Source organism: Gopherus flavomarginatus, chromosome 1 (genome assembly GCF_025201925.1).
Source record: "Gopherus flavomarginatus isolate rGopFla2 chromosome 1, rGopFla2.mat.asm, whole genome shotgun sequence".
Lineage (NCBI taxonomy): Eukaryota > Metazoa > Chordata > Testudines > Testudinidae > Gopherus > Gopherus flavomarginatus.
In genome coordinates this window covers 272762111-272778625 of record NC_066617.1, presented here as the reverse complement: position 1 = coordinate 272778625, position 16515 = coordinate 272762111, and the positions used below count along the sequence as shown (strand labels likewise).

At 42.3% G+C, this 16515-nt stretch overlaps 1 protein-coding gene across 1 annotated transcript; it reads right to left on the bottom strand.

The window, feature by feature from the left end:
- Positions 1-392: 392 nt before the first annotated feature.
- On the bottom strand, positions 393-1400 carry LOC127050269 (2-oxoglutarate receptor 1-like). Its single transcript, XM_050952022.1, has one exon. The coding sequence runs from the start codon at positions 1398-1400 to the stop codon at positions 393-395; it is 1008 nt and encodes a 335-aa protein (XP_050807979.1).
- Positions 1401-16515: the final 15115 nt, after the last annotated feature.

The window sequence follows — 16515 nt, the reverse complement described above, 5'->3', positions numbered from 1 at the left end:
TATTTGTGTTGTGAGGTCAATGTTGAGGCCCCCATTGTGTTTAAAATATGCTACTGGCAAATCCATATTGAATTGAGTGCTAACTGAACGCTCAAAGATGGGCTAGTCAGGTAATTTCTGACCAACGCCATAAGTGTTTCCCCAAAAATAAAATAAATAAAAAAATAAATTTACAAACAAATAAAAAAATTAATTTAAAAGTAATATAAGTCACCTATTAACCATGACATACATATAGTCTAATCCTAAAACTCTGCAGTTTTGGGATGCTATTTTGGAGAAGCAGAGAGGCCACCTGCAATTTTATTAGGAAACAAATAAAATTGAACATAAAAGAGGTTACAGGACAAGTGCAATCAAATGCTTCTATGCATCTTTTTCAGAAGGATGACTTACTTATTCACATCTCTGTTGCTCCCGGTGTGCTGCACATAGTTGTTTAACTTGCATCTTGAAAGAGAAAGGATGGCCTGCTGGAAGTTGCCTCCCATCACAACATAAAGTAATAGGTTACCACACGTGTTTAGTGCAGCTAATGGTCTAGAGGCAATGTAAGCAGCATGGATTTGGTTTTCAGTGTGGCAGCTAACTGGTTGAAGTCGTAATTCTATCCGAACACCCCTAAAGACATGAAAGGGTAGGAAGCACACATAAAAGACCACCAAGAGCAGAATGGCAAGTCTGCGAGCCTTCTGCTTGTAACAAGCATGAGTATGAGGCCCTCTAGCCAAAGTGTAAATAATGACAGTGTAACACAGAGTCACAACCACTAATGGCAGGTAGAAGGCTAACCCAGACAGAAGCCAGTTATACCACCTAATAGTGTCCAAGTTTTCAGAACTAGTGAGGTCCAGGCAAATGGATTTGTTTTGGTCCTCTCTTGAGGTGATTAAAAAATTGACAGGACTGACAGCCACCAGGGAAATCACCCAAACTGCAGCACAAGCCACTACTGCCCATCTCCTTTTCTGAATAGAGAAGAACTTCATTGGATGGACAATCACGAAGTAGCGAAAGATGCTGAAGCAAGTGAGGAAGAGGATGCTGCTATACAAGTTGAAGAGGAAGCCAAAACGGATGAATTTACACATGAAGTCTCCGAAGACCCAGTGGTCTCCATTGGCATAGTAATGTATCAGGAAAGGAAGGCTTGTTAAGTACAGTAGGTCTGTGAAGGCCAAGTTCAACATAATGATGGTGCTGCTCTTCCAGGGCCTCATCTTGAAACTGTATACCGAAATTGCAATAATATTCCCTGGGAAGCCCAGCAGAAAGATTATGCTGTACATAAGAGGGAGATAGAAATTCTTCAGAAGGACATCTACATCAGTACAGTTTGTGAAGGCATCTGCATGGCTTTGCAATGAAGTTAAGTTGGCTAAGTCTTCAGTTGTATTCATGGCTATTTTCTTACTGCTTTAGCAAATGGTAAAGAAAAGAAAAATATTTAGTTTTCACTAATAAGTTAATGCAGTGCTTTAACCATATCACTATATAATGGACTTTCACAGATCGAAACACAAAAGTCTGTTAAAATACTTGTAATAAAGGCTGTTTTCAGTCTGAAAAAGCATCAAGTCCTTCAGTATAACTGCCCAATTTAATAGTACACCTCTGCCTCGATATAATTCTGTCCTTGGGAGCTAAAAAATCTTACTGCATTGTAGGTGAAACCGTGTCATATAGAATTTGCTTTGATCCGCCGGAGTGCCAAGCCCCGCCCTCCCGGAGCACTGCTTTACTGCATTATATCCTAAGTCGTACTAGATCGTGTCTTGTTATATCGCGTTAGAGGTGTATTATCTTTTTTTAATAAGAAAAGGGCTTATTGCTTTGGTGGGAGCTGATCTGATGGGGTGATCTTTGTTTCCTTAAGTTACAATTTATGATATTTTTAAACTGATCAGCTCAGCATTACAAAGCAAGTCTCAGAGACAGAGGTACTGAACACGAATGACAAAGCTACCACACTTACAGCTGAAGGCAGTTTCAGTGTTTTAGAGCATGAAACAGTCCCCTCAGTAATGTCAGGGAATCTTCTTGAGCTTTTATTGTTGCATTCAGCAGGGGCCAGCCAGAGCAGAAAAGCAGCCTAGCAGTGCTGTGTCCGGTGACATTCATCATTTATTTTTATGATTTCTCTTAAGTTCCCCCTTGGCCAACAAAACAGATTAATCATTTATTGCATTTTTTTCAATATCATAAATTTTATGCCCAATTTGCTGCTTTTTTAACTATTCTGGCATTTTCCATAGCTTTAGTGTTTCAGGAAATTATGAGGTCATTGATTTTTTCTTAATTATGTTTTTATTTTATTTTGAAATAATAAAAATTAGGTTTTCTATTACCATAATTTTCCAGACTTGGAATCAGTACCTGGACGTGAATCAATAACTCTGAGATTCCGCAGGTAAAGTTTTAGCTGTTAAGCTAGAGAGGAATCTACTTATCCTGTAACTAATAATGATCTGGATAGCTTCTTGCCAGTCATCTAGCATCTGCAAGCTGATGCCATCAGCACTAATTTTGGCATGCTGTTATTTTTAACTTCTTGTGTTTAATTTCCAATGCAAGTGATGCAAATGTTGTCAAAAAACAAATAGGCAAAAATAGGCCACACAATGTTCTCATTCAGCAGCAATGTATTATGCACTATTGCAGTGGCAAGTATGTTTTGTAAAGCCAAATGTCCTTTGAGTCAGCTCATCACCTCTTCCCTTTAGTGCAAAAGGGATGCAGATATTGGCCAAAGGTGATCAGTAGGCATGGAATGGGGAAATGAAAGAGGATTGGAACTTATATGATGAAACCTCATTTACTCCTGTACTTTAATAGCGGAGGCTTTGAACAGTTTGAGGTGTTGGCCTGGAGAGGGGGAAAGGATGGAGCCAGCATCAGCCATTTTATATGGAATCAGCCCCTGGGCAAGGGAATGTCTTCATCTCCTTCAAGTATTCCCTTGTGGCATTGGTGCTCAGATAACATTCTTCATTCTTCTTCTTAAAAAAGCTGGATGTGGAAGAAACACTGTGATCCTTATAGTTTATGAAGTTGATAAATTAGTGTTTTAATGAAAAGGTTATTAGTATTATTTGATATGCATATGTTTGGCCCTGTCAAGGTTTTAATAATGGTGCTTGACATAAAAATTGTATATTCTGTTCTGAAACATTGGAATAATTCCCCTCCCACTTTGAAAAGCAGCTTCCTCACCACTACTCCCAGTTTAGGAAAATGAGACTACTGTGTCCAGTTGAAAGTACAGGTGGAATTTAAGTAGGAAGAAAAAATTGCTCATTTTAGAATTTGGTCAATACCCCTGTGCTAACACTTCCTTTCTTCTGAAAAGTGTGATGGATTTATTAATCGTCACAAGTGATCCAAGCCCTGATTCAGTTCTTTCCAGAAAGATGCCACTTCCAATAGCACAGTGTCCTATAGCAATCACTGGGGCACTTGTTCTGTACTAATTCAAGAGGAAGAATGCTGCTTTGACTATTAGCGGTAAACATGCCCAATGGCCTGTGATAGGACAGTAGATCGGGTGGGATCTGAGTCACTACAGAGAATTCTTTCTTGGGTTTCTGGCTGGTGAGTCTTGCCCACATGCTCAGGGTTTAGCTGATCGCCATATTTGGGGTCAGGAAGGAATTTTCCTCCAGGGCAGATTGGCAGAGGCCCTGGGGTTTTTTTTGCCTTCCTCTTCAGCATGGAGCATGGGTCACTTGCTGGAGGATTCTCTGCACCTTGAAGTCTTTAAACCGCAAGTTGAGGACTTCAATAGCTCAGACATAGGTCAGGGGTTTGTTACAGGAGTTGTGCAGAAGGTCAGACTAGAAGATTATAATAGTCCCTTCTGACCTTAAAGTCTATGAGTCTAATCCCCTGTAACATCAAGGGTTGGGGAGGGGATGTGTTTTAGGTTTCATATCCCAAGTATTGACCAAGAACAACCTCCACTGAGTTCTGAGATCTGACAAAATCGCAGCCCATGTTCAAGATTTTAATTACAAATTGTGAAAAATATTTTATTGCAATATTTTAAAAATATTAAAATATGGATTACCAGTTGAGGTGCAGGGGGGCATGTCAAGTATTTGCCAGTGCTTTAAACACTTTATAGTTTGAAACAGTGTAAAAGAAGGTTTAGCTAAATCAATGACATACCTTTAGGCCAGTGATTCTCAACATTTTCTATATGGGAATCTCCCTCCCATCTCAAATTCTGAGATGTGCAGGATAGTTGTGACCCTCTGACATCTCTTCACAACCTCCCTGGAAGGTTGCTACCCCTAGACCAGTGTTTCTCAAAGTGAGGTCGCCGCTTGTGTAGGGAAAGCCCCTGGTGGGCTGGGCCGGTTTGTTTACCTGCCCCGTCCACAGGTCCGGCCGATCGTGGCTCCCACTGGCCACGGTTCGCTCCTCTGGGCCAATGGGAGCTGCTGGAAGCAGTGTGGGCCAAGAGTCTTACTGACTGCCACTTCTAGCAGCCCCCAGTGGGAGCCACAATCAGCCAGATATGTGGATGGGGCAGGTAAACAAACTGGCCCGGCCCACCAGGGGCTTTCCCTGAACAAGTGGTGACCCCAGTTTGAGAAACACTGCCCCAGACTGAGAACCTCTGTTTTAGGTTTAATAGGGAAATGGCTTACAACACAGCATTTAAATGATGGGGAAGTGGTGGAAATATGGCTAAAAGCAGCAGGTGGTGGGTAACAAGATAATAATATCATTTTGAAATAAGTTTAAATCTATCACTATGATTTAGGTGTTCACCAGGTTAATGACAAAGGGTCCAGTCCTGCAACAGGAGGTCTCAATGGATTACCTCTTACAGGAAATACTCAATGCCATACAGGTCCTGGCCTTTAGAAAGTACAGCCATAAAAATGTGAAGGGTACTGATGTTATTAGAAGACTCTTTCAGCTGCTAGCCTGTCCCTGCTGCCAACATGCCAAAGACAAAAAGCTATACAGAGGGCAAAACAGACCCCTAACATCACTGAGGAGTGTGACAATCAAAAGTTGCAGTCCCTGCTGACTAAAAGATTGGCTCACTTGCTTTTCACAAATGCCATTCCTTTTATTATTTACATAGTACCTCACATAGCAGGCCTTGCCACTCTTCTGCGTGTAAATAAGAATCCCTTAGGGTGTGCCAGATTGCAGGCAAATCAATCAGCAAGCAATTTATTGCTGATGAGCATGAGGGGTGTTTAGAGGTGTCCAGTGCAAATGCGTGTGATATATTGGCCTAAGTCCAGTTCTGAATGTCTGTCACATTATTAGCTGTAATACAACCTGTTACTGGAGCAACAAAAAAGAGGAGATAGACAGGCTCTGCTCCTTGGCTTTATTATTTTGTTTTCTGAATTACACAAATAATTTGTCCAAAACTTAAATCTAATTAGGCAATAGTTCCTATTGCAGCCAATTCTAACACTGAATAATTGACCAGAATGGGAATTCTGCATCCCAAGCTGAAGCCAAATATGTACTGTGCAGACAGACCATGAACTTTAAATAATTTATCCAACAGCGGAGCTCGTACTGAAAGGGAATTAGAGTACTGGAACAGAAACATTCTTTCAGTCTTAATTGTGGAGTCACAACTGTAAATCCATTAGGTGGAGTCACAACTGTAAATCCATTCTGTACTGTAGCCCATTGATTGGAGTCACTTAAAATGTTGTGATTTCCTGCCTTTAATTGGAGTCTTTTATGGAGGAAACATGTTTGCTCTTGCATTGTGACAGTTTAATTAGTGCCTGATGGAAATGAATGTCCAATGGCTGCAGACAATGCTGTATTTCATACAAATGTGTAGCTGAGTAAACTAAATAGGATTTAGCTAAGGACAGGTGACTCTCTCATTTTATACTACATCATATTTAAGAAACAAGAGCTTTAGGTTTAAGATGAAAGAGCTGAACCCTCCTTTTCTTACTGCTTATAATTCATTGCTGTGGCTCTTAGCTGCAAATTTCAAGGAAGAGTAGGAGGGCTTACTTTGGGTCTCTTGTTACAGCCCAAATGGCTGCTCAGCAGTCTCCTCCACTCCAATGTCAAAATGTTAACAACAGAAAATGTAGTTTACCTGTAAATACTTCACCATCTCCTCTGACCTCTTCATAGCTGGAACCTTGAGAATTGCAGAGCAGTATGTGGTGAGTTTGTTTTCCATAAAATAAGACAGGTATATTGAGACTGTCGGTGAAGGCACAGGCAAAACACCTTACCTAATGAGCTGCCTCTGGGAATAATCTGTATCCATTTCCAGTGGTGCCGGTTGTTATATTTAGAGTAAAACCAGAGCATGCTCCACCGTCCTGAATGTGAACAGCTCTCATCCCCAGCGGGATGTCCTGTATCAGTTCCTGTATAGAGCAGTTGTGTGTGTGCCTGTCATATGAACAGAAGAGAATGTAACCCATCACTTCAGCTGAAACTGCTTGAAACCTGTCTAGTTTGGCTGAACTGGTTGTCCCTGGTCTATTCAAACACTCCTTGGCACTCTTCAGTGGTAGTTATTTAGAGTGAGAGATTATTTTAGTGCACAGAGAAGCTGCACGCAGCTCAAACCTCCAATGATTCCCCAAGACATTTCTGCTCTGAGAAAGGGAATTAGCTAGGGAATTATCTTCCTTTGATTCAGTGATGTGCTACCAATATTTTACTCTAGGGCTTCCAAAACTATGTTCCTTCTTTCCCTTTAATAACCTACCTGTACAACAGAGAGATAAGTGTGTGTTCAAAGAGGGAAGGGAGTGTAACTAAGGAATACATTCATTTTTTCCAGTTAAAGGAAAATGTTTCTTCATAACCAAGGAGAGAGGTGGCATGACCTGAAGAACCAGTCTGAATGCAGAGGTTTAGAAATGTTCACAATACTATTCCTAAAAGAAAAATATAGTGAGTATATCAGTAGTATGCCACAGTGTTCTACTTGTGGGACTTGATTAAGGGTGAAAGAAACTGTAAAGAAATAAGAAGGGCAAGAGTCTATGTGGGCAAAAATCACATTGGGAAAGAAAGCTACTAGAGCCTCCCCTGAGATAGTGCTTGGGTGTGCTACAGACCGCCGGGATCCGATTTGGATATGGATAGGGACCTTTTTAACATTTTTAATGAAGTAAACACTAATGGGAATTGTGTGATCATGGGAGACTTTAACTTCCCAGGTATAGTCTGGAGGACAAGTGCTAGTAATAATAATAGGGCTCAGATTTTTCTGGATGCGATAGCCAATGGATTCCTTCACCAAGTAGTTGAAGAACCAACAAGAGGGGATGCCATTTTAGATTTAGTTTTGGTGAGTAGTGAGGACCTCATAGAAGAAATGGTGGTAGGGGACAACCTTGGTTCGAGTGATCATGAGCTAATTCAGTTCAAAGTAGATGGAAAGATAAACAAAAATGGATCTGAGACTAGGATTTTTTATTTCAAAAGGGCTAACTTTAAAGAATTAAGGAAATTAGTTAGGGAAGTGGATTGGAGTGAAGAATTTGTGGATCTAAAGGTGGAGGAGGCCTGGATTTGCTTCAAGTCAAAGTTGCAGAAACTATCAGAAGCCTGCATCCCAAGAAAAGGGAAAAAGATCATAGGCAGGAGTTGTAGACCAAGCTGGATGAGCAAGCATCTCAGAGAGGTGATTAAGAAAAAGCAGAAAGCCTACAAGGAGTGGAAGATGGGAATGATCAGCAAGGAAAGCTACCTTATTGAGACCATAACATGTAGGAATAAAGTGAGAAAGGCCAAAAGCCATGTAGAGTTTTCCCTTGCAAAGGGAATTCAAACCAATAGTAAAAGCTTCTATAGCCATATAAATAAGAAGAAAACAAAGAAAGAAGTATCAGAGGGGTAGCCGTGTTAGTCTGGATCTGTAAAAGCAGCAAAGAATCCTGTGGCACCTTATAGACTAACAGACGTTTTGGAGCATGAGCTTTCGTGGGTGAATACCCACTTCCTCATATGCATGTAATGGAAATTTCCAGGGGCAGGCATATATATGCTAGCAGGCAAGCTAGAGATAACGAGGTCAGTTCAATCAGGGAGGATGAGGCCCTGTTCTAGCAGTTGAGGTGTGAAAACCAAGAGAGGAGAAACTGGTTCTGTAATTGGCAAGCCATTCACAGTCTTTGTTCAATCCTGAGCTGATGGTGTCAAATTTGCAGATGAACTGAAGCTCAGCAGTTTCTCTTTGAAGTCTGGCCATCCTGCAGCAAAAAAACTTCAGGACCAGACTTCAAAGAGAAACTGCTGAGCTTCAGTTCATCTGCAAATTTGACACCATCAGCTCAGGATTGAACAAAGACTGTGAATGGCTTGCCAATTACAGAACCAGTTTCTCCTCTCTTGGTTTTCACACCTCAACTGCTAGAACAGGGCCTCATCCTCCCTGATTGAACTGACCTCGTTATCTCTAGCTTGCTTGCTAGCATATATATACCTGCCCCTGGAAATTTCCATTACATGCATCTGAGGAAGTGGGTATTCACCCACGAAAGCTCATGCTCCAAAACGTCTGTTAGTCTATAAGGTGCCACAGGATCCTTTGCTGTTTTTACAGATCCAGACTAACACGGCTACCCCTCTGATACTAGACAGAGTGACGCATTTGTCTTTCTAGTGTGATACTGACTGAGAACGTGAACTGGCACTGATCTTTCATATGGAATCAGTGTTTGTACACATTTTGCAGCAGGTCTTTTTGATCACTGGGTGTCAGTCTTCTGCTGGATGATGCAGAAGGAAAGATCACACAAGCTGTTAACCCTATTATTTCAAAGTAGTTGGTCACTTCTACAGTTTCAGGTTTCTTTTTTCATGAGGAAGAAAATGCTACCTTCAAGGGATCAGCAGTTCTAGATTTTACTTTTAGTTAAATATGTGCAAACTTAAGCCTACAGCTGAGAAGTTGTTATCCTTGAAAAGGGAAAGTCTTAGATGAGGTGGAATTATTCATTGTGATTAAATGGCCTGATCATTTTGAGACACAGAACTTAAATCTAGAACTGTTGCTCATTTGAAGGCATTATTTTCCTTTCTCATGGGAAAAAAAACAAAACACCAAACAAAAACCCTGAAACTGAAAATGTGATCAATTACTTCCAAATTGTTTTACATTGGCATAAACATAATGCAGCAATGAATCAGACCCAAATTATTCAACAAATTTAACCCTTCAAAATGTCTGCAAATCCGTGCTGATTTATATAACTGATTTATATGGTACTTACAACTGTTCACCAAGTTCATGCAAACAAACTTCAGACCATGAATCATAGATTATCGGGGTTGGAAGGGACTTCAGGAGGTCATCTAGTCCAACCCTCTGCTCAAAGCAGGACCAATCCCCAACTAAATCATCCCAGCCAGGGCTTTGTCAAGCCTGACCTTAAAAACGTCTAAGGAAGGAGATTCTACCACCTCCCTAGGTAACCCATTCCAGTGTTTTGCCACCCTCTTAGTGAATTTTTTTCCCTAATATCCAACCTAAACCTCCCCCACTGCAACTTGAGACCATTACTCCTTCTTCTGTCATCTGCTACCACTGAGAACATTCTAGATCCATCCTCTTCGGAACCCCCTTTCGGGTAGTTGAAAGCAGCTATCAAATCCCCCCTCATTCTTCTCTTCTGCAGACTAAATAATCCCAGTTCCCTCAGCCTCTCCTCATAAATCATGTACTCCAGCCCCCTAATCATTTTTGTTGCCCTCTGCTGGACTCGTTCCAATTTTTCCACATCCTTCTTGTAGTGGAGGGCCCAAAACTGGACACAGTACTCCAGATGATCATTCGACTCTATTTGGCATTGGTGAGGCCTCATGTCATCTGCTGGCAGTGCTCCTACTTATACAGCCCAAAATGCCGTTAGCCTTCTTGGCAACAAGGGCGCACTGTTGACTCATATCCAGCTTCTTGTCCACTGTAACCCTTAGGTCCATAGGTTGTTCATGAACTGTTCTTGAATCAGCGTTGCCATTTACTGAGCTCCCCCTCACGGCCAGGGGTCACTTTGCAGGCACCCTGCTCTTGTTAGCTCCCTGTTGCCGGTCGCTTAAGAACTCCACAAAGTCTTTCATGTGACTAACAGCACCCCTACTCAGAGCTGGTTTAAGAACAGAAATCATTCAAACAATTCTCAGAGTCCCAGAATGAAGTCCACAACACAAAAACTCATATTCAGTCCTGATTCTTTTGCTGCACCCAGAGCTGTTCTTTTTCCCAATCTGCTCCACTCAAAGCCACCATTCCCAGCCCTTTCTGGCTGGAGCTCAGGTCTCTGGACTTGGTTTCCTTCTCCTGTCATCCTATCCCCAGCCCTTTCTGCCTGGGGCCTGTCCTGTTTTGACAGGCTATTCCCAGGCCCTATCTAACTGAAACCTCAGGTTTCTGGCTCTGGCTGCTAAACCCCATGGTATCAGCATTTTCCTGGCTGGAGCCAATCTTAATTCCTGCATGTTCCTGAGCTTCCCCTTTCATTTCAAACACCTGCTGCCTCTTAAAGGAAATTACCAGTTCCAACCCAGGTGTGCCTCTTTAGTAATCAGGGTTGGCAAGCTCTAGGCCCTGCTGCCCTTAAGGGTCAAGCTACCCTGTTGCAGCTCTTTGACTATCAGCTTTTCGTGGTTCGTTATTGTTCACTGAAGTCACATGGAACTTGAAGCTTTCAGGGTTCATGAATATTTTCATAAACTGGTGGTCATAAAAATACTTTGGAACAACAAATAGTAGGAGTTGACAAATAACACCCGGGCAAAATTGCCACGCTTATTTGTGAAAATATTCACAAATCTCTTTGTATTATTTAACCTACTACTGCATAATAGTGATGTAATAATCCATATAATAGACATGGGATGTTATCAGCTTTAGCAGTGTTCCATAGTGCAGTCATTGACGGTGCAAGATTAGATATATTCTATGCTAACATCAACCTGGATCTACTCAGGCATCCTAAATAGCTCAGGAACTTTCTGCATATTATTTATAAACTCCCATGGCCATTTCACTAGTATTTTCTCCATTTATGTCTCCATTTTCAATGTGGCCACACTTTCATTTCATAGAGATTCACAGATTTTAAGACCAGAAGGGACCCTTAGATTATCTAGTTTTGACAATCACAGGCCACAGAATCTCGCCCAGGTATCGCTGCATTGACACCTAGTAATTTGTGTTTGACTAATACATGTCTTCCAGAAAGGCATCCAGTCTTGGTTTGAAGACATTAAGAGATGGAGAATCTAGCACTGTCCTTGTTTGCTTGTTCCAATGGTTACTCATCCTCGCTGTTAAAAAATAGTGCCTAATTTATCTTTGAATTTGTCTGGCATTGGTTTCCAGTCATTGGTTCTCATTACGTCTTTGTCCACTAGATTGAAGAGCCCTTTACTAGCTGATGTTTTCTTCCCGTGAAGATACTTATACACTGTAATCAAGTCACCTCTCACCTCTCAATATTTAAAGGCCCTAGGGCGCCGGCTGTGGCTGGGAGCCCCAGGGCCTTTAAATCAACCTGGGGGTCCCAGCTGCAAAGGTGGCTGGGAGCCTCTGGGGCTCAGGGGCAAATTAAAGGGCCTGGGACTCTGGCTGCCGCGGAGCCCCGAGCCCTTTAAATCCCCCCCACAGCTCCGGCGGCTGGGCTGGGGCCAGGATTTAAAGGGCTCTGGGGTCCCTGTGGCTGCAGGGAGCCCTGAGCCCTTTAAATTCCGGCCCCAGCCTGGCAGCCAGGCTCAGGTGTGGATTTAAAGGGCCTGGCAGCCAGGCTCGGGCATGGATTTAAAGGGCCCGGAGCTCCTGCGGCTGTGGGTAGCCCCTAGCTTTGCCGGGCTGGGATTTAAAGGGCCTGGAGCTCCCGCAGCGGCGGGGAGCTCCAAGCCCTTTAAATCCCGACCCCAGCTCAGCCACCAGAGCTGCGGGGAGCCCTGAGCCCTTTAAATCCCCATCGTGGAAGCTGGTGCGGTCCAGCACAGTGTACTGGCTCTTGCCAGTACACTGTAATGGACCGTACTGGCTTACTTTCACCTCTGCCTCTCAGTCTTCTTTCTCATAAACTTTACAGATTAAATTTCTCACTGGAAGCATTTTTCCAGTCCTTGAATGAGTTTTGTGGGTCTCCTCTGCCACAAAAATGGAGGAGTGGGGAGTAGGAGGGATGTATGGAACACAAGATGGATAGAGGTGATTGGTTTGGTGCAAGGCCAGGGTAACTGTAGAGTCCTCTGATTGGCCATCTGGAGAATGCCCCTCTTGTGAAGTCCCTCTATAAGCTATGGTTACAGTTAAAGATGTCCTTATCGCAGAAAACCCTTTTGCAGGCAACTAAAGGGAAGTAGATCCCTTTGGCTACAAACAACTTATGTGGCACAAGAGAGTGTACATCTTCTGTATGCCAACTTTGCTGAAATTGGCCCCTGCGTTATCTGTATCAGAATATTTTCTTCCAGGGGTTGGTAGACAAAGTTGGTTTGTTTACTGTTGTTCCACCTCTGGAGACTTAAGTTTTGATCTGGTCTTAAGTTAAAAGTGAAAATGAATTTGTGTTCATTCTAGCAACATTGCATATACTGGCAGAATAGATATTTTCTGCTCAATTGAGATAAATGGCTGGAATAAAATGGGCGACAGCCCAGGAATAAAGTTTATGAGGGGAATCCTGCACAGTGCCTACCTGTGCCATGTCTTATTCCAGACATGTTACTAGTCCCTCATTTTCATTACCTTTAATTCTCTGCAAGATTTAACAATAAAACAATATTGCTACTTTTTCCTTGACTGATCATTTTGTTCCTGCTTATTTAATTTCTGCTTGCTTCTGATAGATTCCCTTTGTAAGTCTTCCCCCTTCCCTTGTCTACTCTTTTGAATAGTTGTATTGTATATAAAACTGTCTGCCATTGTGCACCTGCTGACTGTTCCAGACAGATGTACCATTTATGTGCTATCAAAATGTGTACCAAACTGTGAACGCTTTCCTCACACCCAGAGCAATCTTAATAAAAATTGGGAGCTTTTTTAACCTTTGCAGTTATTGTTGAGAAATGCAAAGAAAATCCCCACCTGCTGCAACAACCATTTCTGAAAATTCTTTAGACTTCATTTCTTTGGCATCACTTCCCTTCAAACAAACTTTGTCAAATCTGAAGTCCTCAGAGCATATCTATTTTGCAAGCTATCTGCCCGCTGCACCTAGACCCTATTTGTGTAACTCACACTGACAGCAGCTGAGTCTGTATGCTCTGTAAAACTCTCAGAGACATTACCTCTGTTGATCTAGATCAGTGCTGTTTGACCTTGAAGAGGAGAGCAAAAGCGTGCTGCCAATATTTTCATAAGGCTTTTCCACTGCTCTTAGCCCATGCTAAGGTCTGTGACCCAAAGATGCCTGCACTGCCAAAGAGGAAGGGGTAGGTATTAGGTAAATCTCATCATTTGTTTACCATCTAAACAAAAGCGTTTCTATAGCCATAACAAGAAAAGAAGCCAAACCACTTGTCAAACAAACGTGATTTAATTGCACGTGTTAGAAATGTTTGTATTTTGTTCCCCAAAGGTATAATTCGTATTACAGTGAGTATAGCACGGTGCTTAGCTTGTGTAAGTTGAAGAGGGGGTTTAGGTAAAGACCATGTGTGGGAGAAGTCTGAGGGGTGGAGCCCTATGAAAATGTTTTGAGAAGATCTGACAGGCCTAAATTTTCATTTTGCATGCCTCAGTTTTGGGATTTACAGCTTAAGGCTCCTAGGTGTCTCCAGTGGGGCATTCAAAATTAGTGGACGCTTTTGGTTACTGTGTCATTAGTGACTTGCACAGGATCACACAGGAAGGCTGTGGCACATGCAGGCATTAATCCCAGATCTCTTGAGCCCTATTCCACTGTGTTAGTCACAAAACAATACTTTCTCCCTCAAGCCACAATTCTTTACGGCTCTTTCAGTGGATCTCACAGTCTGTGGGTCTGTTTGAGAGGTGTAGGGACTATTTCCTCAATATTGTGGGAAGAGAAAAAAAGGCATTTGGATCCAACATACTTTCAAGCTGAGAAAGAGAAAGGAAACACTCTCTTCCTCCCAGGCATCAGGAGTGTTAGGGATGGGGATGAAGAGAGAAGAAATGTCTCTACTGTTCTAGCAGACTGAAGTCCCAGGCTAAGGAGGTAGACAAAAGGAGAGAAAAAATATTTCCCTGAATGGAATCAAAGATGCCATAAGATCAGTGTGATGCCACATCAACAAGAACCAGTAATGAGTTATGATGCCCCATTGTTATCACATAACATACTGAAGCAGTGCTCAAATGCAAATATTATCATGCAGTGCTATGCTGCTGTGACCCAATCTTTGACAAAGTAGCTCTACTACTTTTCAAGATTGATTATCACTGTTATGTGTTGTCTTCAACTTGTTGCTAAAGCCCTTGTTGCCATGAATTAACAAAAGAATTCAGTCATCATATTTTGTCTCTTGGGAATTAAATATTGTCACTATAATGCCTCCCTTGGCAAAGTTTAATTGTTTGTCTCCTTGAAAAATTGCTTCTCTCTCTTTAATAACCTTGTCATGCTATCTGCAGTGACTCACGACCACGAATGCCCACCTCAGGACAGACTGTGAAAAGTAGGGCAGATGCCCCAAACTGGTGGTATGTTCTATAATTAGATTTCACCATCTCAGTAATAAATATGAACTCCTGAATCACATACTAGTCTGACCATGGAGTCATAGACAGTTGCCTTGGGCTTTCTAGTCTATCTTGCCATTCAGCCACACTGGACTTAGTGATAAATGGTCACTTACACCCCCCCCCAAAAAAAGTAACAAAATATTCAGGTTTCTCCCAGTCTCAAGAGACCTGTCACTTACCCCAAATCAATTGGTACCCTAGATCTTACACCAAATACAACACCTGTAGCCAATACTGTCATTAAACTAACAAAAAGTTTATTAACTAGGAAAAAGAAATCAGAGTTATGCACAGGTTAAAGCAAGCAGACATACATACACAAATGAGTTACCATCTATGGTTTCTAAAGGTCACAGAAATATAGCAGTGTGTCCATTCAAACTGTCTTTCAGGGTGGACCCAAGTTGACCCTGGGGATCTCTGCTTTCATTTAGCGTCTCTGGCCCTATGAGAGTTCAAACGGCAAAAAGAAGAAAATTTTTCTTGTGAGTCTGTTTTATCTTTTACATTTGACCTTCCATTCCATGACACGAGCTTCCTTGCACATAGCATTTCCAAGGTTTGACAGGGCCATTCACGAATCCTTTGTATTGTGATATTCCTTCATGGCCCATTTAATCTTGGTAGGCCTCCTGAATGGACATACAGGATGCAGGATGGAAACGATTCCTGTGCCTGGGTTCACAAGTTCAGAGCAAACATTTTCAAAGTTAAAAAGCAAAATTTGCATATGTCCTTGTGGCATGGAATAGAGACATTACAAGCAAGATTAATGCATGCAGCAATTTACAAGCATTTCATAGTCTAAACACTAAATACATTTGTATAAACTAATGCCCATTTTTAACAAAACTAACATACAGTTGAGCTAGTTTGGTTTTTAGCTTTGAGTTTGTCAGTTCTTAGCTAATGTCTATGGCCTTGGACAGAGCTGGCACTTGGCTTACCAGAGTCACAAACCGGCTCTGATTTTTCTTGCCCGGAATTAGCTGAACTTTTGCATGTAGAGCAAAGCCTACTTGGTCTATCCTGCCATTTACTGAAGTATTAGTATTGCACTATTTTCTCTTTTATCTATTTCTTGGTGCATCAGTGCTTATCGTGGAGGGATGCTGACTGAAATGGTTCGCTTGATCTCATCTAAATAAAGCTTTCAATGAGACTAACTATCTTGTCTTTGCCAGGGGAGATATTGACTGAGGTCGAGATTTTCGGAGGCATAAAGTGCAGATAAGCATCTAGTTGGCATTGGATGTCAGTGGTAGTTGGGATCCTAACTGCACATTATGCCTTTGAAAATCTCCCCCTGTATATTCACTGACTGTATGTGTCCCACCTATCTTAACTGTTCCTCCCTCCCTCCCTCCCTCGCTCTCTTGTTACAACATTAAGTTTCTACACTTAGGGCATGTCTACACTACAGACTTAAGACAACCTATGTCCACAATACCCTCCTTCTCTTGGTAGTGCGCATCTTCACCTGGAGCAGTTCTATTGACTGAAGAGGGGCAGCGGGGTGAGTGGGGCTGAGAGCCAGGGCTTTCAGCTCCATGCAGCTCTCTCTGGGCTTCTCACTTCCTAGCAGGGGGCAGCCACCTTGGCTTCTCAGCTCCTGAGTGGGGAGCTGGACAGGCGCAGCCCGCTGGGAGCAGGAAGCCAGGGGCAACTGCGGTCAGCCAGGCTCTAGCTGCCTGGATTTTTTGTCAATTTCACAGCTCCAATATGGAGTCCTCAAATCGACAAGACTGCCAAGAGCCAATGTAAGTAGCTTAGTGTCTACACAGACACTGTGTTGCTCTAACTACACTGATATAAGCCCTAGGTTG

Excerpts from the sequence above, each read along its gene's own strand:
- LOC127050269 (XM_050952022.1), bottom strand. The coding sequence starts at position 1,400 with ATGAATACAACTGAAGACTTAGCCAACTTAACTTCATTGCAAAGCCAT.